The 24972-nt window shown below is 38.2% G+C and overlaps 1 protein-coding gene across 1 annotated transcript in view; it reads right to left on the bottom strand.

Moving 5' to 3' along the window:
- Positions 1–24972, bottom strand: part of UBAC2 (UBA domain containing 2) — a 177079-nt gene that overhangs the window by 44869 nt on the left and 107238 nt on the right. The window contains exons 5-6 of the mRNA XM_032402695.1: positions 20364–20487; positions 15617–15664 (exon numbers count right to left, since the gene is read on the bottom strand). Coding sequence (XP_032258586.1) covers positions 15617–15664; positions 20364–20487 — 172 coding nt within the window. The remainder of the gene's footprint in view (positions 1–15616; positions 15665–20363; positions 20488–24972) is intronic.

Here is a 24972-nt window from a genome sequence, read left to right on the forward strand (position 1 = left end):
CTGGAGTCCCGGGATCGAGTCCCGCATCGGGCTCCCTGCTCGGCAGGGAGTCTGCTTCTCCCTCTGACCCTCCTCCCTCTCATGCTCTCTGTCTCTCATTCTCCCTCTCTCAAATAAATAAATAAAATCTTTAAAAAAAAAAAAAATAGTGTGGTCTTTATGTAGAGCTACTCGAAGCAACCTAAAGAACAAGCGCATAGAAAGAGGCTTCGGAGGACAAGGGCACATGGTGCACAGTGGAAATGGTAAGTCAGAGGGAGCTCTACATGAGGATAAAGACAGCACACACCCCCCTTCCATATGTAAACTCCCACTGGATTTACACCATATGTAAACTCCCAACGGATTAAGGAAATAAATAATTCACTGAACTTTAAATCTTTCTGCACAAAATACAGAAGGCACATCTTTTTGACACTGGGATGGGAAGGATTTTTAAATAAGGACCAGAAAGCACAAACTATAAAAGAAAACATACATTTACTTTACAATCTAAAAGCTACAAGTATGCCAAAAATTACCGTAAGTGAAGTCGAAGGACAAGTAAGAGCCTAGAGAAGGTCCTTAGAATCCTTGCAGCAAACAAAGGGAGTGTTCAAAATACATAGGAAACTATAATTTTATCAGAGGAAGACAATCAACCCAACTTAAAAAGCAGGTGAAAAGGCAATTTCAGAAGAGGAAATTCAAAAGGCCAACAAACACAAGAAAAGATGTTTATTCTCACTTGTTTTTAGGGAAATGCAATGTTAAATATAATAATAATTAGAAAAAATGGAAAAATCTGGGATCAAGTTTTGGTGAGGACGAGAACGGAGAACCCTCACAGTCCTGAGGGAAAGTAAAGTGGTATAAGCTCTCTGGAGAGCCATGTGGCAATATCTAAGCAGAGCTGAAGCCATGCTTTAGGGAATACTCAACTGCAGTGCTGTATGTAACAACTAGGAAATGGAAACAAAGTGTCCCCAGGACAGGAATGGCTGAAGACTGGTTTATTCATCCAAGGGAACACTAAACCAGCAGTTTAGTGTTAAGGTTATTTTTTAATGTATCATACACCGTATACATTTTTTTTACAAGATTCCCAAACACAAGATTAATAGTATATACTATTTATGGGCACAAACTTATGTAGTAAGTACAGAACCACGGAGCATGGTTTTCTTCTACAGCAGGATGGGGGAAACAGAGGCGAGGTGCAGGGGGCAGCACTATCTGTGTGTGCGTGTAATTTTTTTTTAATAAAGAAAGAGATAGGAAGTAATTATGGCAAAAACATAACAAATTGGAGGCAAGGAATTAGAAATTCCTTTTCTGAAGATCTGGGTAGGAAGGAAAACAGAAAATGAGGCTGTATTGCATTGGTTTTGCTTAAGAGCAGAATGTTGTTATACACATAACAAAATACGAAAATAACTGATCAAAATAGAACTGTGAGATTTGAATTAAGTAAATTGAATTAAGTAAAAAATTTAAAATTTTTGGTGTTTAGTTTCAAAGCCTCAACCACGATTGTGAATTTGCCGACTTCTCCCTTTAGTTCCCTTTAAACTTCTTGTATGTAGTCGGAAACTGTCATTAGGCATGCATACTTATAACTGACCCTTTCATCATAACAAAGTATCCCTCTTTGTTTTTAGGATTACTCATATAGAAATCTATTTTGTCTGATTAATGTGGCCATTTCACCTTTCTGTTTCCATGATATATCTCTATCTTTTGACTTTCAGCTTTTTTTGTGTCTGTGTTTAAAGTGTGTCTTTTTTTTTTTTTAAAGATTTTATTCATTTATTTGACGGGGGGGGGGGGGGGGGAACACAAGCAGGGAGAGGGAGAAGCAGGCTCCCTGCCGAGCAAGGAGCCCGATGTGGGGCTCGATCCCGGAATCCCGGGATCATGACCCGAGCCGAAGGCAGATGCTCAACCATCTGAGCCACCCAGGCGCCCCTAAAGTGTGTCTTATAGATTGCATATAGCAGTTTCTGGCTTTTAATTCCAGACTGACAATCTCCGCCTTTTGACTGGAGTGTTTAGCTCTTCAGACTTAATGGGCTTACTCTGATATAGGTGGATTTTGCTATTTGGTTTCTATTTGTCTCATCTGTTTTTTTGTTCTTTGTTCCTTCTTTCCAATTTTCTTTTGTGTTAAACCAATAGTTTTAGTATTTCATTTTAATTTGTTTACTGGGTTTTGTTTTGTTTTTAGCAATACCTCACTGCATATTTTTCTTGTGTTTGCTCTAGGGATTACAATATCCATCTTTAACTTACCACATGTGCTTAGAGTTAATACTGAATTATTTCAAGTAAAATATAGGAAACTTGCAAGAATACAGTCCCACTTAACATCACCCCCATCCAATGCTACTTTATATATCACACCTATATACTTATAATCTTAGCAATATGGTGTTATTTTTGCTTTACATAATCGTATGTCTTTTTAAAGAAATTAGGAAAAAATAATGAAAATGCATAGTTGTTGCCTCTACTTAGGGAGTTCACAATTTAGCAGGGGTTCTTAATTTGGAGAGTGGGGGAGTAGGTCATAGGTTCTTTCAAGGAATTGATGAAAGCTAAAGATTTTCACTCTCCTGCCCATGTCTACCCTTATCCCCCGCCATCATGTATACACTCATCAAAATCATGTATTCAGTTTTAGTAGGACCAACCTGTGAACAATTAGGATAATTTATAACTCCTGTAATAAACAAATATACTACTGCAAATTCTGGCAGGGATAAAATAGGGCTTTTGTGCTCATTTGCTTGAATTTCATCCTAAGGGTTCACTTCCTATTTGAATGTATGCTTTGGAAGAGGAAGAACTGTGGCTGGTTTGATCAGTTTGGCTCCTGCATCTAGAACAGTGCCTGCCACACAGTGAGAACCCATTAAGTCTTTGCTGGGAAAATGGCAAATGAATATAAAAAAAAAAAAATACATTATTTTAGATTCCTTTAAAGAAAACTGGTAAGTTGCCAAGAGACACATTTTTGGTGCTAACTTATACTTTCCCATATGACACAAAGGCAGAGCTCACCTGTCCATGCCTCTGGTACCCCAGCATGACCCAAGTTGTCAACTAACTAAAGTGCTATTCATAAATGTTAGGTATTCATAAAGGATTAAAATATGAAGAGCTTAAACAGTTTGGTTTCCTATAAATATTTGATAATCACCTTATTCTATGACAAGATGGAATAACAATGACTGCATTAAATTCTCCCTGAATTATAACTCATTACTACCAAGAGCTTTGAGAGAGTATCACTTATTATTATTTTTACATTTATACATTACTTTTAACTTTAATTTTCATTATCTCAGAAACCTTTCATGTATTGGGACTTCTGAATGAGAGTTTTCTTGAAACCCCCAGTTCGTGAAAAAAGAGGCTTTAAAAATAGACCATATGCTCAGATTTGCATGTCAAGAGGCCAGGGGAAACACTAAGGGAGGGGCTCCGGTTGCCCTCAGAGCGGGAAGCCCAAGGTCAAGCTTACAGGCCCAATGACAAGGGACAAAGCAGTAGCACTGGTCTTGGGAAGGCCTGGAGTGAGATCCAGGATGACCAGATACAATGAAATGAAACAAGCGGCATGTCTCTGGGAAAGCCAGCTAGAGCCAGAATCAGAGCATTCAAGCAGCAGAAATCAGGAACCCCGGCCCAGGAAAAGAAACCCAGAGGTCAGGACACCAGAGAGCAATCTAGGCCACATGCAGTTGAAAGCCTACCCCAAAGAGCCAGGCCACAGCCCTGGGTTAGTGCTAGGAGCTCCCCATAGGCCAACAGAGGCTGTTACCTCATAAACCTGAGAATGTAAAACAACAGGAAATCGTTTTCCTTAGGCCATTAATAAACATGGACGTCAATTACACACTTACTCTGAGTTTTCAGATTATTAGTCCTTTTAGAAAGGGAATCATGAAATAACACTCATCAGGCAAATAAAGAATTTATTCTGCTGGGTGGAAAATAGGTGAAACCCTCTTGCTTATAGGGAGTAAACCTCAGTGTCCTCTGGTCCTGCTTAACAGTAGCATGTAACCACGGCAGACAAAGGTGAGAAACCACGACCGGGCAATGACACCCAGGTGTTTGGGGACGTCTCTGTGCAGGCGAGTGTGGCTGAACAACATCTGCATGCCAAACTGCACTGCCAGCGTCCTGGAAACCATGGTGCCAACATTCAGAAACCTATCACCTAACAGGACAATAGGATAAACCCAAGGGGAGAAAGTGCTGCCTCGGCAAGACAGGGATAAGCCAAGGGAACAAACATCCCTATCATACAGACTTCGTATGTACTCAAGTCCCTAGGAAACCAGACTGAGGCTCTTCACCCAACGTTTATTCTTTCAACATATACTTACTCAACATTTATCATGTGCCAGGCTGTGTTCTAAATGCTGGGGTACAGCAGGGAGCAAAACAAAGAAAATCCTTGCTCTTAACAGACCTTACATTTACATATTCCTTTTCTTCATTAAAAATGCTAAAGAAAGAAAGAAGAAACTTCGGAATTACTTTTTTTTTTTTTTCACCCAGAGACTATATATGCAAATTAGAGATGCCTAAAGTTATTTCTGCCATTTGTGATTAATTATGAAATGATTATTCTTTTCATAACAGATAGAATCATGTGGCTTTAGCACTCATCGAAAGAGTCTTGCAATCTCGTTCTTTGTTAAGTGCAAAAATGATTCAGATGAACTTCCTATAGCTCTCATCTTTTACTATCATCTTGACTTATCTAATTAAAGCACTGGATATCCTGATTCTTGGGAGGTTACACTAGAATAAGGACAAAATTAATTAGACTGATCACAGATTATTTTTTAGGAGGCTACTCTAAACTTTTCCTTTTGGAAAATCACATATCAGGATTATCAGGTTAAGTGTGTAAAGCAGAAAACTATGAATAACAATGGCTTAAATACAACCAAAGTTTATTCTCCCTCATGTTATAAAAGCTCTAACCATCTTAGCTGCATTCCAGGCAGCAGAGGGAAGACAATAAAGAAGGTCCGAAGGACAAAAGGCTACTTTAAGGAGCCTTACCAGAAGTCCCACCAATATGTGGGTTTACAGCTCACTGGACAGGATGCCAGGATTTAGTGTGATGGCTATATCTAGACGCAAAGGAAGTGTGATCTTTTAGTTGGAGGCACTCCTGCCCCAAATAAGATGAAAGTTCTGCTACTAAGGAAAAGATACACAAGGAGACAACTAGCGTCTCTAGCACATGGAAAAAGCCTTAATCAGGTGTGTAAATGTAAATACTTTTTAGTATTCCTTTTAACAAGGAGACCATCCCCCTTTAAAATTATATTCACTTTCATAAACTGATTCAAGAAACTAAGATTAAAGAGAAAATAGGCTTATATTGAAACTTGTTTCTTACATTGTTCTAAAAATAATAAACTAAAATGTGAAGATGTAGAATGACTTATGCACTTATGGACTCAAAGGTGAAAAACTCAATGCTTTCTTAGGCAAGAACAAGACAAGGATATCCACTTGTATTTAACATTGTATTAGAGGTCTTAGCTAGTGCCGTAAGGAAAAAAAATAGGCACAGAATAGAAAAAAGTAAAACATATAAACAAAACGTATTTCCTGAGGACAGGATCATTAGAAAACCCTAAGGAATCCACAAAAAAGCTACCAAAAATTATAAACAAAGATAGCAAAATTGCAGGACACAATAGCAATATACATAGATCAACTGCATTATATACCAGCAACAAACAATTGGGATAAAAACTATAAAAACAACTCCATTTAAAATACTATCAAAACCCACAAATACTGAGGAATATATTTAATAAAAGAAATGCAAGGCCTATACACTGAAAATTTAAAAACTGTAAAGGGGAATTAAAGACTTGCTAAATAAATGTGGAAATACACCATGTTCATGGATTGGAAGACCCAATATTATTAAAATGCTTATATTAGTTATCTATTATTGAATAACAAATTACTCAAAACTTAGGGGCTTAAAACAATAAGCACTGGTTATACACACAGTTTATATAAAGGGTCAGAAATCTGATGGCAGCTTTGTTGGGTGGCTGCTGTTCATGGTCTTTCACCAGGCTGTAGACAAGGTATCAGCCTACCTTCGCTCATGTGAAGTTTGACTGGACTAGACGAACTAGAGGATCAGCTTCCAAGGTGGCTCAAAAACACAACTGGCAAGTTACTGCTGACACACTGCCATGTGGACCTCTCCATATCGCTGCTTCCCTGTCCTTGGGACATGGCAGCTGGTTTCCCCCAGAACAAATGATCTGAGAGGGAGCAAGATGGAAGCATCTGTGTCTTTTATGACCTGCTCTTTGGAGTCACACACCATCATCTCTGCCATAGTGAATTGCTAAGTATAGCTTACACTCTAGGAGGGGAAATTAAACTCCATTTCTTGAATTATAAAAGGATTTGTGGGCATATTTTAAAATCATCACAATGGCAATTCTCCCCAATTGGTCTATAGTTTCAATGGAATCCCAAATAAAATCTTAACTGCTTTTTTTTTTTTTGAAGAAATTATAAGCTGATTTAAAACTGCATATAGAAAGTCAATGTTTCAAAAATAGCTAAGCCTGTTTTGAAAAAAAGAACAATATTGGAAAACTTACACTACCCGATTTCCACTTAACATAAAGCAAGAGTACTCAAGACAGTATGGTGCTGGCATAAGGAGAGACATGTAAATCACTGGGATATAAAAGAAAGTCACGAAATAGACCCACACTAGTCAGCTGATCTTCAACAAAGGTGCCAAGGTAATGAAAGGAGCAATGAGTCTCTTCAATAAATGATGATGGAATGATGCTAGATATCTGTAGAAAGAAAATAAGTCTCAATCCTTACCTCACAAGAATTATTCAGATGGGATCTTAGACTTAAATGTAATAGCAAAAACTATTACATTCTAGAAGAAAATACAGAATAAAATCTTTGTGGCACTGGATTAGCAAAGATTTCTTAAATAAGACATCAAAAGCAGAAACTATTTTAAAAATTGAAAACTGAATTAATCAAGATTAAAAACTTCTGTTCACTGAAAGACATAGTTAAAAAAACAAGGAGCAAGACACAGACTCAGATAACTTTTTTACAAAAATATCCAACAAAGGGCTTATGTCCAGAATATAAAAATAATTCCTTTAACTCGTAAGACAAATTTGTAACCTAATGAAAAAGTGTGTAAAATATCTGAACAAATACCTCACAAAGGAAGCTATACAAATGGCCAGCAGGCACAAGAAAAGATGTTCGAACCACCAGGCATTAGAGAAATGCAAAATAAAGCTACAAGGTATCACCACATGCCAACTAGAATGACTAAAGTTAAAAATGACTGACAAGGCTAGTGTAAGGAAGGATGTGGACTGACTGGAACTCATGTATTGATGGTGGAAATGGAAAATGGTACAGCCACTTGGCAGAATCATATTGTATTACTTTATAATGTTAAACATACATCTATCATATGACCCAGCAATTCTCCTCCTAGGTATTCACCGGAGAGAAGTAGAAACCTATGTCCACTATGTTCACGGTTGAATTTTATTGTATATAAATAACACTTTACTAAATAAAAGGAAAGAAAGTTTTCCTAAGAAAGTGAATGTGAAGATCTAGAAAGATCTAGACATCTGTAGATACATAAATCTTTTCTATTTTATAAAAGAGGTGGGACTTTAGCAGACTAAAAACAATCTTCAGCAACAAAAACTTCTAATACCTTGAAAATGTTCCCAGCTAACATGGAGAACTTTTTGATAATAAACTGTGGCACTGTTTATAATTAATAAATTTAAAATCACAGGCATTGTCCTTTCCCACAGGTTATCAAGATAGAAGAGAAATACCAACACAACCAGTCCCAAAGACGAAGGAGCACTGGATGCTTCTATTAAAAAACAAAAAAACAAAAACAAAAAAACCACCAAAAAACAGTTTAAAGAGATAACCAAAACTGACTGAAGACCTTCCATCTCTTGATAGGAAAACAGTGTGAAGACCCTGTGGGAAAACATTCTGTGCTGCAACGGCCATGATAATCTACCAGTGACCATCTAAAATGTAAAAGTATGAGTGTTTTCTTGGTAACCTCATCCTTATCTTTCTTTCTTTGACCAGTAGCACTACTGAACCAGGTTACTATATTTTAAATCATCCTTTTAAACTTTTTCAAGGCCATTTTTTATTTCATTTTCTTGTACATGATAATGCGAGAAACACAAGGCAATGAACTGTTTGTTGAAAGGTGGGGACTGAGCTGCATTTTTAATCCATTATATGGAGGACCAGTTAAATATCTTGTTCCTAGAAGAGTGAGTATAGCTATGTGCTGGATTCTTCACATCAAGAGGGTCCTAGAGGCTGTCAATGGGATAATGTTTTCTTGGATATTGGTCAGCCCACAAAATTCATAACAAAGGCTACAGAAAGTTGAGATGTGTCTTTCGGCACCTCTGGGTACTTTTAAAATTTCTTCATATCCAGGATCTCCCTCCAGAATCCTGTCCACATTGATGATGAACAGGGCCTCTCATCTTAGTGGTGTAGTTGAGGGAAGATCTCAGAATAGCTTTGTATGTGTCTTGTGGTTGAAAGAGACATGGATGAGCACCTTGAAAGGTACAGTGGGAGGCACTGGACCCATGGACTGGGACCAGACCGCCTGGCCTTTGGTGCTGGTGACATCATAGATCAGTTGTGCAATCTGAACTTTAGCCACCCCATCTTTGAGATCTTTAAAATGGGAAGCCCAGTTTCTCTACCATGGTAGAGATTGTGTCAAGAACCTAGTAAGACAGTACACACTGAAAGCACCTGGATAATCACAAAGTATTACAGTGTTTTGTAGCACCGAAATTATTATTTTGTGAATTTTGTGAATAGAGAATTTTGAAACTCCATAATTATTTATAAAATGTAGATGAAATGTCATAAAGAATAGTATATAATTCCTAAAATGAAAGACAGGGCTGAGTCAGAAAAGCTTCAGAGTCAGGACTTAAGTAAGATTTTGCTAGGAAAAGAAGAGATCTAATGGTGAGAGGAGGGATATGTTGGAAGAAACTGCATGTGGTTATACAAATCTACCTCTTAAGAGCATAAACACTATAATGCTAGGAGACCTGCATTTGAATTGTCTTTACTACTTATTAGCTTGTATTCTTAGCAAATTACTTAATCCTCTGTGCCTTAGTTTCATCTATAAAATGGGGATAATAGTCCCCAGGTTTTTATAAGTGCTAAATAAGATCATATTTATAAAGCGCTTAGAAAAGAGCTGTATTAGTTGGCTTTCTCTAGGCTATTCTGTGGTAACAAGTGATCCAAATTTCAGCCGCTTAAAGCCAACACTGATTTCTCACTCATCTTACGTGCTGGCCACAGCCATGCTCCATGTGTCTCCTTCATTCCAAGGTCTGGGCTGAAGGAGTAGCTTCTATCTGGCACATGCTTTTCTCATGGCAAAGGGAACAGAGGAACAGTGGAACCGTGCAATGGCTCTTAAAACTTCTGCCTGAGAAGCACCCATCGCTGCTGCTCATGTCCTAGTGGCCAATGTAAGTCACAGAGTCAAGCCTGATGGTGACAGATCACGCAGAGGCGCTGCAGGGAGGCCCGTGGTAGAGAGGGGCAGCAAATACTCTGAACAAACAAAAATATCTGAACAAATAACATCATCTACCACAGGTGCATGGTACATAGTAAGTGCCACGTGTTTGTTAAAGAAAAATTAGTGATTGGACAACGGCACAGAATCCTGAGAAAGGACAAGATGTTCAGGAAGAGTCAAACTTAGTCAGAGTCCCTGAAGTATATGGTACACAGGGATTAGATTGGTATGTGAAGAAGCCAAATTTTGAAAGGCTTTGAAAAGAGGCTAGGAGGGCGCCTGGGTGGCTCAGTCTGTTAAGCATCTGCCTTCAGCGTCCAGGGATCGAGCCCCACGTCAGGCTCTGTGCTCAGCATGGAGTCTGCTTCTCCCTCTCCCTCTGCCCCTCCCCCTGCTCATGTTCTCTCACTCTCACTCTCTTTCAAATAAATAAATAAAATCTTTAAAAAAAAAAATGAAAAGAGGCTAGGTTTTTACCTATAGGTAAAAGATAAGTTGCAGCAATAAAAATTTTACACCTGTATTTTATAAGGCACTTCTGTGACAGCCTTATCAAGACACTGGCAATAATAATAATTTCATTTATTCTGCACGGAACATGCAAAAATTAAAGTCTACTGGTCATTCCTTCTCTGTGGATACCTGTCTAATAGGACATTTGTCCTGTCAGCCCTGGACTGAGTTACAACTGTCATGCCATGGCAGAGGACAGAAGGCTTCTTTCAGTAGGTCCTGTCTACCTGTGGTCAGGATGGGAGATGGGGGCAGAGAGAGGATGGGAAGGAAAGGGGGCTAAGAGAGAAGGAACGAACAGATCCATACGAGAGAGAAAATGTGTGTGTGTGATGTGTGATGGACCGATAAGCACTACACTGGGTGTCAGAATGATAAACGCCACGTTGACTGTAAGAAGGTGAAAGCACCCTCCATATCTGGCTGTTTTCTGGGAAGTCACTGTTGTCTTCCCACTACTACAAGTGGTCTTGCAACCTCACAGCTCTAACCAGCCTTGACTTCCTATTACATCTGTCATGTCAATCAACCGCTGGAACTAATCTCAATCCCTGAAGTTCAACTGAAAACCTCGGGCTTCAGATGAGTTCTCTGACCCACTCTACTGTACCGTTTTTTGGTCAATCCAGAGAAGAAATATAAAGGAAGAAAGAAAAAGGAAAAGGAGGCATGGAGAGAAGAAAAAGACATGAAAAGCAGGGGAAGGACCAGAGGACCCAACACACCATTCTCATTCAGGGCTCTAAAACTTACTCCACAGAAATTTGGATTTCCACAGATTATGCTAGTTCCATAAGCTTTCCCCTTAATGTTACACCATGACTTGGGAAGCCAAACAACATAAGGTTCTGCTTGATGCTTTTTCTTTTACAGTTACCGTAAGACAATGTTTTATATTTTTTCCTTAAAACTATTGTGGATGGAAGAAAAAAAAGCAATCACAGCCCACAAATGAGGCATCCTGACTCTTACAAGATTGCTCACTTTTCCCTTCCTCTTTTTTATGATTTATAAACCCTAATAAAACTATAATCTCCCACTGTCATGAAGTTTTTTGTTTAAAAAGCTTTAAAGAACCCCACTGCCTACAGAAAAAAATACAAACTCAAACCACATTCAGACTCCTAAATAATCTGGTGTCAATCTATGTTTCTAATCTTGTTATTGGGTAGGACAGATTTTTTTTTTCACATTAAGGCTGCTTGGTCATGAGATAATCGAAGTCTGATATATTGTACAGAACAGGGAATGAATGCAGGAAATGGGCAGGCTGAGAAGGGGAGTTCAAAGGGAGAAGCCTGGAGCCTGAGAAATACAGGCCTGTCTGTTAACTCGCCCCCAAATAGCTTGAAAGAAGACCAAATGATGATAAATATGTGAATTGTAAAAAGAAAATTGGCAAAAGCAGGCTCTTTCTGTTTTAGTCATCCCAGAATCAGCTCAGGCTTGAGACTTCAACTTTCGAGAATTAGGGTACATCCCAGTGGTAATGATTCACTACTATGATTCATAAAATGGCAGAAAATGAAGAAGTGCAGGGATATGGATAGCCTGAAGGCTCTCTGCAGAACCACAAAAAGAACTTAAATAAAGTTCAGTAAGTAAACACATTCTTTATGGAAAAGAAGTATTAATGTGTAACAAGACAAGAGAACTTGTGACTATGTGAAGAGTGCCCCTGATTTTTGAAGGTCTCTTACCAAAGACACTGAGAAGAACAGTCAAACATGATAATGAGAGGATAGCAGAAGCAGGTAGATATGAACATCTTCGAAAGTTCATGCTTAAATTGAGACATTTCCCTTGGCCGCTGTCGCCAAGCTTTCCAATTATAATTTTGTGGTCTTTCACTGAAACAGTCATATTTTAAATACTAAATGGTGGTATTAAAAACCAGAATTGCCAAAGGAGGAATGACATAACATAAAACACATATCAGTGATACATGTGAATAATCTCAAAGGAATCTTTAAGTAAATCTGAATGCCCCTTACCTTTTCTGGGCAGCAGGTGGAATCTCTCATGGATCACAAAACGGAACTGAAGAGGGACAGCTGTCCTAGACAACTAACTTAGTATTGCCCCTGGTAAGCTACACACCTTCCCCCTCTCAACCTGGGAAAAAAATTTAGTCCTCATTCTTCTCTGACATCACTGAACACAGAAAGTGGGCTCCTATCTAGAAGTACTGTCCTGACTATCATCTGTCAACCTCTCTCCTTTCAACCAGTGAGGTATTTTATTATTTTTTAAAAATATTTTATTTACTAATTTGAGAGAGAGAGTGAGAGAGTACGGGGGGAGGGCGGGCACGGGGAGCAGAGGGAGAAGCAGACTCCCCGCCGAGCAGGGAGCCCAATGCGGGGCTCAATCCTAGGACCCTGGGATCATGACCTGAGTTGAAGGCAGACACTTAACTGACTGAGCCACTCAGGTGTCCTAATCAGTGAGGTATTTTAAAGTTATATATTCAGAAACATTTATAATCATGGAAGAATAAGTGACACAAGGAGAGAGAAAAACTAGCTTAACCAAAATCAATCCACTGATAACTAAATAAAATAAATCCGAAGTTGGCAGCTTTCCAGAAAAGCATGAGTCAAGTTTGTGGTTTCTATGACAGCAGATGCACATGACTTATGTTTTACACAAATGTCTTTTTTTTAAAAAAAGCTCTTTCTCTTAAAAAACACGTAATTGCCAGATTGAAATAAAATCACTTCCTTAACCCACACAGTATGTCAGGAGAACTATTGGTTTTAATGCCAAAAGGTGAAATTTCATTAGGTTTCCTAACATTCCCCCGAACACTGAATACCATCTGTGCACTTCTTTTTGATAGTAAGAATTTTTATTTTCTTTTTAGTATTTTATTTAGCATTAAAAAAAAGGGAAGTCACTTGATATATATGGGGAGAGGAGAAGTCACGTTGAGCAACAGACATCTGGGACAAGTTGTGGCTTTGTGGATCTCAGACTCTGATTCTATAATCAGAAGTGTGTAAACCGAACATTCACAAATAATTTTAATATCCTCCTTTATAATTATCCTTATTTAAAGTGTATTATATTAAATATTTCATTTAAAAAACATGGTTTTCTGGAAAAAGTCAGAAATAAAATATTCATTAAATTCAAAACAAGCACCAACGTTATTGTATAGCATAAAGGAAAACTGGCTATGATTATCACTGATACTAATCACTGTAAGTAAATACAGTATCATCCAATTATGGTAGAATAATAATGAATAACCAAACCGATATGAAGATTGGTCAGATTTGTGTTCACAGTAGGTCAATGTTGGCTGAATTAATCACTGTAAAAAGTGAAATTTCAATTGGCTCGGAGGAATTCATTAATGGGGGGATTATTTAAATACTAAATTCTGGGAATTATATTCCAAATACTGTGCAATTCTACTTACTCTTATCAAACAAGGGATTTTTATGTTAAAAATTTGTTATTGGGGTGCTTGGGTGGCTCAGTCAGTTAAGCATCTGACTCTTGATTTCCACTCAGAGCATGATCTCAGGGTCGTGAGATCGGGTCCCATGTTGGGCTCCACGGTGGGCGTAGAGCCTGCTTAAGATTCTCTCTATCCCTTTCCCTCTGCCCTAACCCTCTCTAAAATAAAAATAAAAAATCGTTACACTAATGGTTCTTAAAAAAAAATTCAAAAATTCCATATACATCACCCAGTGCTCATCATGACAAGACACTTGAAACTAATATAACACTGTATGTTAACTACAATGTAATTCAAATAAAAATTTAAATTAAAAAAAAGCAAAAAAAAAATTTAAACAAGCACCTACCTGTTAAGCATGTGTACTGGAAAATAATGTGACCACAACATGCATATTTTAGATTTTAAAAAGACTACAAAGAGATGAAAAAAATGCAACCTCCAATTCTAGAGCATTGAATGTCACAAAATGAAACTTTCTAAGGTGATAGCAAGCACTTAATTTACAACCAGGAGTCTCAAAACAATAGAGAAATAAAATGAAATGTCTTAAAACAAATGTCACATATGAGTTATTAAAGAAGGGTTTGGATAATAACAGCCAATCAATCAATAATAAATGAACACAGTGAAATATAGTCTGGTACTTCTCAAATTCTTGAATGCTTTAGGAAAATATCCAAAACAGGGCTCAAGACCATTCATTGCTAAGGGAAACAAAATGTATCATGAGAGAAATAGTAGACTGTCATGCTGCTCTCATTATGAAAGCAATGAGCTATCTATTCATTGTTTGCAGGCTAGTGAAGTAGCTGTTAATCAAGCTGGCAGCTGAAGTGGGAGGAGATTAGGCTGGGGAGAGCCTGGCGACAGTGCCCCACAGACTCGATCTGACCCCACACTGTCACCAAGTCACTACAAAGTCTTAGGAACACCAAGTGGCTTGCATAGTTTGAAGACCACATAACGGAGGTCAGCTCTGTGGTCCTGAAGGCCAATCAGGTATCTGATCAGAATGTGGGCTGGCAGCTTGGGGAATGAAGGACTAAGTTGTATACAAAAAGAATGAACACAGAAAAGAAACTACACAGAGCACATAAAGGAAGGAGAGAAGTGAGCAGGCCTAAACTAACGACACAGGGGCCCCAATCCCACTCACCAGGAAGCAAGAATAAATCATGGTAACTCACTTACAATGTCTGCAGGGGAGGGTACAGTTATTTCCAAATCCTTCCCCTGGGAGGTTATACACAACACCATGAATCCCTTCTGCAATTTTCTTAGTCTTTCCCAAGGAAGAAATTACAACTATATTCCATACACACTAATTATAAACGTATTTTTATATAAATTTGGGAGTGCAAATTTAAGTCATAAATGAAAAAGCTCAACTTCATGTTCTAGATTTCTTTTCAAATATCTCATACACTCATTAGAGTTTAACACAAATGCTTATAATTTAATAATTAAATTAAATTAAACTTAAAAGAGCAGTGGGGGGATGGGTGGGATGAAGACATTCTAGCACACGGGTGAAGATGCTGCCTAGCCCTTCAGCTCATCCCTGCTGCCTTCCCTGGCCACACACCCGATGATTCTCCTGCCAGTTCCAGTCCACCTGACTTTCCATTTCGCCTTATTTTTCCCCTTGCATGACAATGTCTCTTTACAAAACAAGTAGAACATCTCTCGTTATTTTTAGTAAATCCAACTTCATTTTTTTTGGTCATTTTTTTCTTACTATGAGTTCGACTATTAAGGTAATTTTTAAAAACACTAACAAGAAACTCAGCTAAAACTTTCATTAAAATTACCTTGAAAACTGAGACAAACTTTGCATTAATAAAGGAGTAGCACTGAGATAGAACTGAGATGGTTAAAAGAAAGCTGGAGACAACTGAATGTGACCCAAATCCAAACATGACATTTTTCCTAAAGTTGCTTCAGAAAAGAGAGAGAGTAGGGGGAGGGGAAATCACACTTACAAGTCCACTTATGGCTACAATCCAGATGTAGGAACCAGAGGTGAAAAGCTATAAAAGAAAAAAAAAAAGCAACTAAAAATGAAATTCAACCACCACCAACCAGTCACAGCATACTTTTGTTTTATATAACTACAGTGATAACCATTGAAGTATTAATTATATATCTCTTAATATAAACAAGTACAAAATTAATTAATATCAATTCTGTCACCCAAAAGAAAATAATATATTATTTTTTTCTTTTTTTAATCAAGCTCTCAGCCTTTCCATAGCCGAAAATAGACTGGTTGAACCTGGGCCACTCCTGTGCAAAGAAAAATAAGTGAAATTCAAGCATATTCTTCTTTACAAATGGACATTAATTGATTTAAACAAAGTAAAATACCACATACAAAGAAATTATTACAATCAACAACATACAAAATATGCAGTCACTGTCCCATGCTTGGTGTTGAGTAATGACAAGTAGTTTATATAATTCTCTCATTTTAATTTCTCATCACTGTGACTCTAAATTTAGCTAAGCAGACTTCTGCAAGCTTGCAGGGCCATGTCCAGTGCTATTCTGCGTAACTGTTGTTACTCTCATTCCAGTGTACTCAGAGAAGTTCACTAATTCAGTTACTTAGCAAACTAAATAATGATATCAAAGTTAATTAATGCAGAAGTAATTAGAATTAGGTTTCATAAAATCTCTCCCTTTGTTTTCTAAATCATTTACATATGAGACTTGTGCTTAGGGTAAAAAAAAAAAAAAAAAGCTGTAAGACATTCAAAGTGTTCCTGAAAGAAAGAAAAGATCTAGAGCCTACTGTTTATTCATATTTAGATCTTTAGATCGGGAGTATAAGGACTTCTGCTCCTAGAGAAAGAAGCAGGACCAGAGGTTAACTGCAGATACTATGCTAGATGAAAACCTCAAAGTTCTGCACATTTATCAAGGATACATAAAAAAAGATCCGTACGAAGAAGGCAGGTACAAAGGTAAGAGATGACAAAGCACAGGTAAAAAGGAGGCTAACAAATTTTGTTCTTAGTGCTACCTCATGTAGAAAGGAGCACTGGTTGCAAATTTAAATTTAATCCCTTGATCTAAAATTTAATCTTTTTTAAAGAAGATGTGGTGTGTATGTATATATATATATATATATATATATATACACACAATGGAATATCACTCAGCTGTCAAAAAATGAAATCTTTTATTACTATTATTAACATATAATGTATTATTTGTTTCAGGGGTACAGGTCTGTGATTCATCAGTCTTACACAATTCACAGCACTCACCACAACACACACCCTCCCCCGTGCCCATCGCCCAGCCACCCCATCCCTCCCACCACCCTCCACTCCAGCAACCCTCAGTTTGTTTGCTGAGATTAAGAGTCTCTTATGGTTTGTCTCCCTCTCTGGTTTCATCTTGTTTCATTTTTTCCTCTCTTCCCCAATGATCCTCTGACTTGTTTCTCAAATTCCACATATCAGTGAAATCATATGGTATTTGTCTTTCTCTGGTTGACTTATTTTGCTTAGCGTAATACCCTCTAGTTCCATCCACATCATTGCAAATGGCAAGATTTCATTTTTTGATGGCTGCATAATATTCCATAGTGTGTGTGTGTGTGTGTGTGTGTGTGTGTGTGTGTGTGTGTGTATGATTATTTGTTCCTTGGGTGTTGAGTTTGATAAGTTCTTTATAGATTTTGGATACTAGCCCTTTATCTGATATGCCATTTGCAAAAAAATGAAATCTTGCCATATGCAATGACGTGGATGGAACTAGAGGGTATTATACTAAGCAAAATAAATCAATCACAGAAAGACAATTATATGATTTCACTCATATGTGGAATTCAAGAAACAAAAGAGAGGAGCATAAAGGAAGGGAGGGAAAAATAAAACAAGACATAATTGGGACAGTGAGACAAATCATAAGACACTACTAACCGTAAGAAACAAACTGAGGGTTGCTGGAGGGAAGGGGGTGGAGGGATGGGATAAAAGGGTGATGGGCATTAAGGAGGGAATGTGATGTAATGAGCACTGGGTGTTACATACATCTGATGAATCACTGAACTCTACCTCTGAAACTAATAATACACTATATGTTAATCAATTGAATTTAAATAAAAAAAATCAATCCTTTTATCTAGCATGGATGCTTGTTGAATATAAACGACTGAAAATAACAAGGATGAGAATTATGTGGAAAAACAGTTTTCTGTAGTCTTATTCTAAAAATATAAGGAATAATAAAATAGCTAACACTTTCTTTTTGTTGTTTTGTTTTGTTTTTGTTTGTTTGTTTTCAGCTAACACTTTCATAACACTTACTATGTGCCAAGCAAGCAGTGATCTTAACGCTTTTCATATATTGAACTTACAGAATCCTCCTAAACCCCCTACAAAGTAAGTTCTATTATGAACTCTATTTGCAAATTGAAATTGATTTGAAAGTGAAAGCAATTTGCTCACGATCAGAGAGCTGGTGGGTGATGGAGCTGGGAGTGTACCCAAGTGGTCTGGCTCCACAGCCCAGTGCTCATGACCTCCATGTTTCCTACACAAGGAGGAAGAGCATATCATTAATTTCTTCAATAAAAAATTATTTCCTTTGGACTCTTAAGTCCCTCACCTTATTGCACATTTGGTCCCAACTGTGTCTGCTCATGCTTTAACAGTGTGTACGTTTTTTTCTCACTGCTGGGCTCCGTGGGGACAGGTGCTACCTCTCATTTCATCTTCCACAGCCCCTAGCACAGGCCATTCCATGACTGTCTCTCAAGCCATTTGATACCTTCACAAACATTTTTGTTCCTCTGATAATGATTAAAATAATTCATTCACTCATTCCCTCCCTGATTCATTCATTCATTCATTCATCCAATGTCCCTGGCTTCACAAAGTTGTTATGCAGGAGACAGAAACGCACAGAAACATGCATGAAGGTCCAGGGAGGAGGGAGGTAGGGAAAGAAGAGAAACTTTGAGAATATGGGGTTCACATTCACTCCAAGGTGGGGAGGGGTGGGAGTAGGTACTAGATAGGCAAAAAGAACCCTGAATGCCATTCAGGCTAAGGACTTTAGATGTTATCAAGAAGCCAATGAGGCATCTCCACCTCCACTTTCTGATACCAGCTTCTACCTCACCAGTAAATAATTAATAAATTGATAAGTAATAAATAAATAATATTCATAATCTCAGAAAAACCAATAGTGGCAGCTATAGAGACATAAATTATTAATTAATAATAAGAACCAACTGACTTAGTTCTTACTATCTGTTGGGCTTATCCTAAACAACCAACACTATTATCTCTAACCCTTCAAATGACCTTGTAAGATACACATTATTATTACCACTTTATAGATGGGCAAATGGGAGCTCAGAAAAGTAATAAAGCAAATAACTACCAGAGCAAGTTATCAAACCAAAATCCACTTGGCGCCAAAGATTTTCCACAATGCTCCACTGAATTCCTATGTCATAATTAATAAAACAACACTTTTCATCCTCTAAAGCTCTGTAACTTTAGAGCTGGAAGGAACTATAGGGTCAACATGAGGCTCAGGGGCCTTCCATAACTTGACCCAAGTCCCAGCCTAGTGGGCGCCACGCTAGAACTAGAACTTGGGTGTCCTGCCCCCCGTCCAGAGGATTCTTCTACCGCTGCATTCTGCCTTCTGCTGTAACATCTTTTAAAAAAGTAAACATGCCACAGCAAATCCTAGTAATAAGAATAAACTGCAGAAAGGGGCTATTAGGTGATATGAACACTAGGAAGGATAAGGGAGAGTTAACGGCATGCAGGTTGAGAGATGAAGAATAAACATTGCATGAAAAACAGTTGTAAAGTGGCGAGGAAACACCCACCCCAGATGAGCCATTGATAACACCTGACAGCACACTAGACAAATCGGAGGAAATACCAAAGGTTAAAAGGGGAGGGAGGAGGGTACTTGACAGAGACCCTAGTATCCGGTTTGATACGTGTGGGATAAGGAATGTTATGAGTATTGACAGTGGATCAAAAGGCCAAACTACACATGGTACCACAGGAAACGACCGAGTAAGAGCTCACATCAAAAGCTCTGAGAGTGAAAGGAAAGTGACAAGTATTACAGGTAGAAAATGAAAATCATGTATCTCCTGTCACTTGGCCTGGAACCCAGCAGAGATAGGTCAATGGCACTGGATACTGGTGAACACGACCTTTTTCAATTTAAATCAAACAGTAAGAACTCTTAACGGTCTTCGTATCAAACCATCCAGTAAATGGTGAGGGTGCCAGCGTGCCGTGCAGCACAGGAATGACAGAGTGGGTAAGGCTTACCTGCTCTCTTCGTCAGAGCTTTATTTGTGACACTGTACTCAATAAATTAATCTTGACAGTGATTTTCCACTTTCAACCTTTCAACGGTTCTCATTTGTTTCTACTTCATACTGTGATTTTTTAAAAAGTACTCACACAGAATTGCACAATGCAATTAAAATATTTTCCACTGAGACAAATTACAGTGAAAGCTCTTATCAGATTTCTAAAGACTATGAAAGTATTCTAGTACTTTATATACCTTGATGTTCTTGTTCTGTAACACTTCCTTTGAACATTTGATATAGATCATAAAGCCAAACTTATGGGGAAAAAAACCATTGCTTTCAAGGAGATCAAATGAGAAAAAGACCCCCCCCCAAAAAAAGATCTGGTTAAGGAAACGTGAACATAAAAATGCATACTGTACCTGCAGTCCCAATATATAAATCAATGTCTTGTTTGTGATGGACAACGGGCCCAGAATTTGTGCCACTTGGATTCTTGGTATGGAGCAATAAAATGGTACAAAGAGAGCAAACACAGGTGCCAGGCTATGCAAATAAATAAAAAAAAAAAATCACTATAGTATTATACTCAATTTAAAACACCAATAGCAAATATATATTATTGAAGTAACACTGCTTATAATTTTATTTCTGTCTGAAAGCATGGTCTCAGATATACAAGTTGGTTTCTATATGTGCATCACATTGGAAATAATTTGTACTTATAGATAACATTTTTATGAAAACTCGAATTATCTAACACTTATTGACTCTCCTAAAATTATTGCAAAGTGGTTCAGCAACTACTAATAAATTGTCAGGCACTGTGAGAAAATTTAAAGTTGCTGCTATGTTTTCTTTCCATGAATGACTTAAATCTAATGAAAGAGACTGTGACAAAAGCAACATACATCATTGACCATGGTCACATCCCAAAGGCTCATCTCCCACCGTCCCACTGTATCACCATACCATTTGACACCCTTACCACCCCTGCCTTCCATTCCTCAAACCCCTTCTTCCCCCTGCCTTAAAGCCGTTCTTGCTGGTCCCCCAGATTTCTCCTGCCACTCTTCTTCTACCCTCTCCGGGGCTCCACTAGAGGCTCTTCTTCTTGCTCCGGTGTCTCCTTGCATCATCACAAGCCCTTCTCCGGCATCGATTATGAAATTGAAGTGAGCTCCCAAACTATCTGCCTGTCCCTCCCCTCGTGATGAAACTCAGTTTGATACCTTCAACTTGACATATCCAAAAGTCACAAGTGTCTTTCTCATTAAAGTCTTGTTTCTTTCTAATCTGTCTTTTAACACTGTTGATGCACAAAACACAACTCTGATCATGTCACATGCCTGTTTAAAACCCATCCTTCCACAGGCTCCCCGGATCCAAAGAGGAAATGTAAATATGAACATGAAATAGCAAAGCCCTCCAATTCTTTATTAGTGTAGTTTCCCATACCTGTCCTCGGCTCCCTTCCTCTGACCTGTCTGTCCCTCCCCCCACCTTAACCCCCTAAGACGCTCCCTGGGCATATTAGACTCTTTTAACTATTCACTGACACAAGTTATTCTTCCAACATAAATGTCCTTCCCACTTTTCTGCTTAGGAAATATCTGCGGTGTAGGACAGCTCAATTCTGTCCCACAGGGATTACTCCAGCTCCTCTGGGTGGCCAGAAGCTCCCTTCTTTGCTCTAAAACCACCCCAGTCTCACTGTTGCAGTGACTCGGTGAGTCCCTGGGCACTGGGTGTGAGGTGGTAGCCCAGGTTCAGGAGCTCCATCTACGTCTAATCTCAAGAAACCCGCTCCAGCACTGCACACGCACATTCCTGCCATGACTAGGTAGGCAACAGGAATGAGGAGAATCATCTGGACACACACTCACACCGATTCTTCATTAGACACTTGGCTTCACGACTCTATCTTTTATTTTCCTTTTATTTATTTTTTTTTTTTTGGTGAATGGCACTAGTACATCTTTACCATAAGAAAAATGCAAAATGCAAGAAATGTTCTTACTACCATTTTTGTGGAAACACAAGACCCTTTTGTGCCAAGTTTTCCCTTCTTTGATAGAGATCATGTTATTAAAAAATCACTCACTGTCTTCTCAATTCTGCTTCTAAAAACAAAACGAAAGCAAACATACACTGCAAATGTGAAAAATGGCAGCAGCATCAATAGGCATCAGTAAGAATGCAGCAAATACTAGAATAGGGAAAACCCCAATTGGCGAACACCTAAGTGCCAGACACTGGGTAAGGACTGGAGACACAGATATGTAAGATGCAATCTTTCTCAGTCTTGCAAGAAGGATGACAGGGACAGGGCAGCCGAGGTATGTACACAGCACAGTGGCTCGGTCTCAAATGCCTCACTCAGTTGGCCCTACCATAGCAGGGAAGGAAATGCATCCTCTTGGGTCCTCCAGCATGCACCACAGGGCTTGGCCCAGCATGGGAGCTCATTTAATTTGGGGCAATAAAATAATCCTTATTCTTGAAGAGTTGTATGATCAGGTTTTTTTTTTCCCAAAATGGGATAGTACTTACGAATAGAGCCTAGTGGCTATAATTCTAATCTTTTTTGTTATTTTATTTTTTTAAAAGATTTTATTCATTTATTTGATAGAGAAAGTACAAGTTGGCAGAGCAGCAAGCAGAGGGAGAAGGAGAAGCAGGCTCCCCTCTGAGCAGACAGCCCGATGTGGGACTTGATCCCAGAACCCTGAGATCATGACCTGAGCTGAAGGCAGACACTTAACCAACTGAGCCACCCAGGCGCCCCTTTTGTTATTTATTTTTAATTGAAGTAGTATTAACATATAGTGTTATATTAGTTTCAGGTGTACAATATATTGATTCAACACTTCTGTACATTGATACTCAGTGCGCATCACAATAAATGTACTCTTGTTTTTTCTAGGGTTAGGGTTAGAGTTAGGATTAAGGTATATGCTTGGTATCGTACAGTTCAGAGACCTCTCCAGAGGATCAGAATTAGTGTTAGTATTAGGGATAGCATTAGGGACAGGGTTTGGGGTTAGGGGATGTGCCTGGTATCCTGCAGTTCAGAGACCTCTCCAGAGAATAAAACCCCCATACTTCTGCTGGGGTAAGAATAGACATGGTATCCATCCACCAGTTGAGGCAAGGAAAGGATCTGGGGCTCTACATACTCTTTAAATAGATATTCAATTGGTCCTCTGTTTTCATGTCTACCTTCACACCCATTTTCAGATATACTACCAATTCTCAACTGTTTTGGTGCTTCTCCAGGATAACTAGGTTGCTTCTCGGTTTTTCTTATGGTTTGTTCTGGAAGTCACTTTCTCAGCTCTAGGGGGTGGTTAGGGTTAGGGTTAGTGGTTAGGGTGTGTGCCTGGTATCCTGCAGTTTGGAGACCTCTCCAAAGGCTTATGGTTAGGGGTGGTATTAGGGTTAGGGTCAGGGGTTAGAGGTTAGGGTTGTGCCTAGTATCCTGCAGTCCAGAGACCTCTCCACAGAATTAAACCCCAGACTTCTGCTGGGGTGAGAACAGACATGGCAGCCATCTACTGATCTGAGGCAAGGAGGCAATCTGGTGCTCTAAATACTCTTTAAATAGATATTCAATTGGTCCTTCCATTTTTATCTCTACCTTCACACACAATAAATGTACTCTTAATCCTCTTACCTATTTCACCCATCCCTACACCCATCTCCCCTATGGCAACCTACTTGTTTGTTCTCTGTATTTAAGAGTCTCTTTTTCCAACATCTGTCCATCAATTATCTGAAAGTCATTTCTTTTTTTTCCCACTTAAAATATCCTTATTTAATCTTCATTTTTGAAAGATGATGTTGGTAATTTATTTTATTTTTTTTTAATTTTTAACTTTTTTATTATGTTCAGTTAGATGTTGGAAAATACCATGTACAGGTTGCAAGCATTATCTATTTCATAATAGCTGATTAAATATGCTTTTAGAAGTAAAAAAAGAATGAGAATCTCATTTTTCATTGGTCTTTTGTTTTCTTTGTTCGTTTGTTTTGTTTCTTTAATTTTGCATATGACTAAAATCATATGGTATTTGTCTTTCTCTGATTTATTTCACTTAGCATTTTCCCCTCTAGGTCCATCCATGTCATTGCAAATGGTAAGAATTCATTCTTTTTTCATGGCTAATATTCCTGTGTGTATGTGTGTGTGTGTATGCAACATCTTTATCCATTCATCTATCAATAGACACTTGGGTTGCTTCCATATCTTTGCTATTACAAATACTGCTGCAATAAACATAAGGGGTGCATTTCTATTTTTGAATTAGTATTTTCATTTTCTTTGGGTAAGTACCCAGCAGTGGAATTAATGGAGCATAGTAATTCTATTTCTAATTTTTTAGGGAACCTCCATACTGTTTTCCACAGTGGCTGCACCAATTTGCATTCCCACCAACAGTGCACAAGGATTTTTTTTTTTTTTCACATCCTTGCCAACACTTGTTATTTCTTATCTTTTTTATTGTAGTCATTCTGACAGATGTAAGATGATATCTCACTGTGGTTTTGATTTGCAAGTCCCTGACAACTGAGCATCTTTTCATGTGTCTTTGGCTATCTGTATGTCTTCTTTGGAAAAATGTCTGTTCAGATCCTCTGTCCATTTTTTTAATCAAATTATTTGAGGGTTTTTTGGTGTTGTGATATAGAAGTTCTTTATGTTTTTTGGATATTAACCCTTTATCAGATAAATCATTTGCAATATCTTCTCCCATTCAGTAGGCTGCCTTGTTGCTTTGTTGATGGTTCTTTCACTGTGCAAAAGTTCTTTATTTTGGTGTAGTCCCAATAGTTTATTTTTGCTTTTGTTTCCCTTGCCTGAAGAGACATATCTAGAAAAATGTTTCTATAGCCAATGTCAAAGAGATTACTGCCTATGTCTTCTTCTAGGAGTTTTATAGTTTCAGGTCTCACATATAGGTCTAATCCATTTTGAGCTTATTTTTATGGTCACATTTTAACTAACTATAAGTTTGTTTGTTTTTTTTT

This window comes from Phoca vitulina, unplaced genomic scaffold (assembly GCF_004348235.1).
Source record: "Phoca vitulina isolate PV1807 unplaced genomic scaffold, GSC_HSeal_1.0 scaffold5, whole genome shotgun sequence".
In the NCBI taxonomy this organism is placed as follows: Eukaryota; Metazoa; Chordata; class Mammalia; order Carnivora; family Phocidae; genus Phoca; species Phoca vitulina.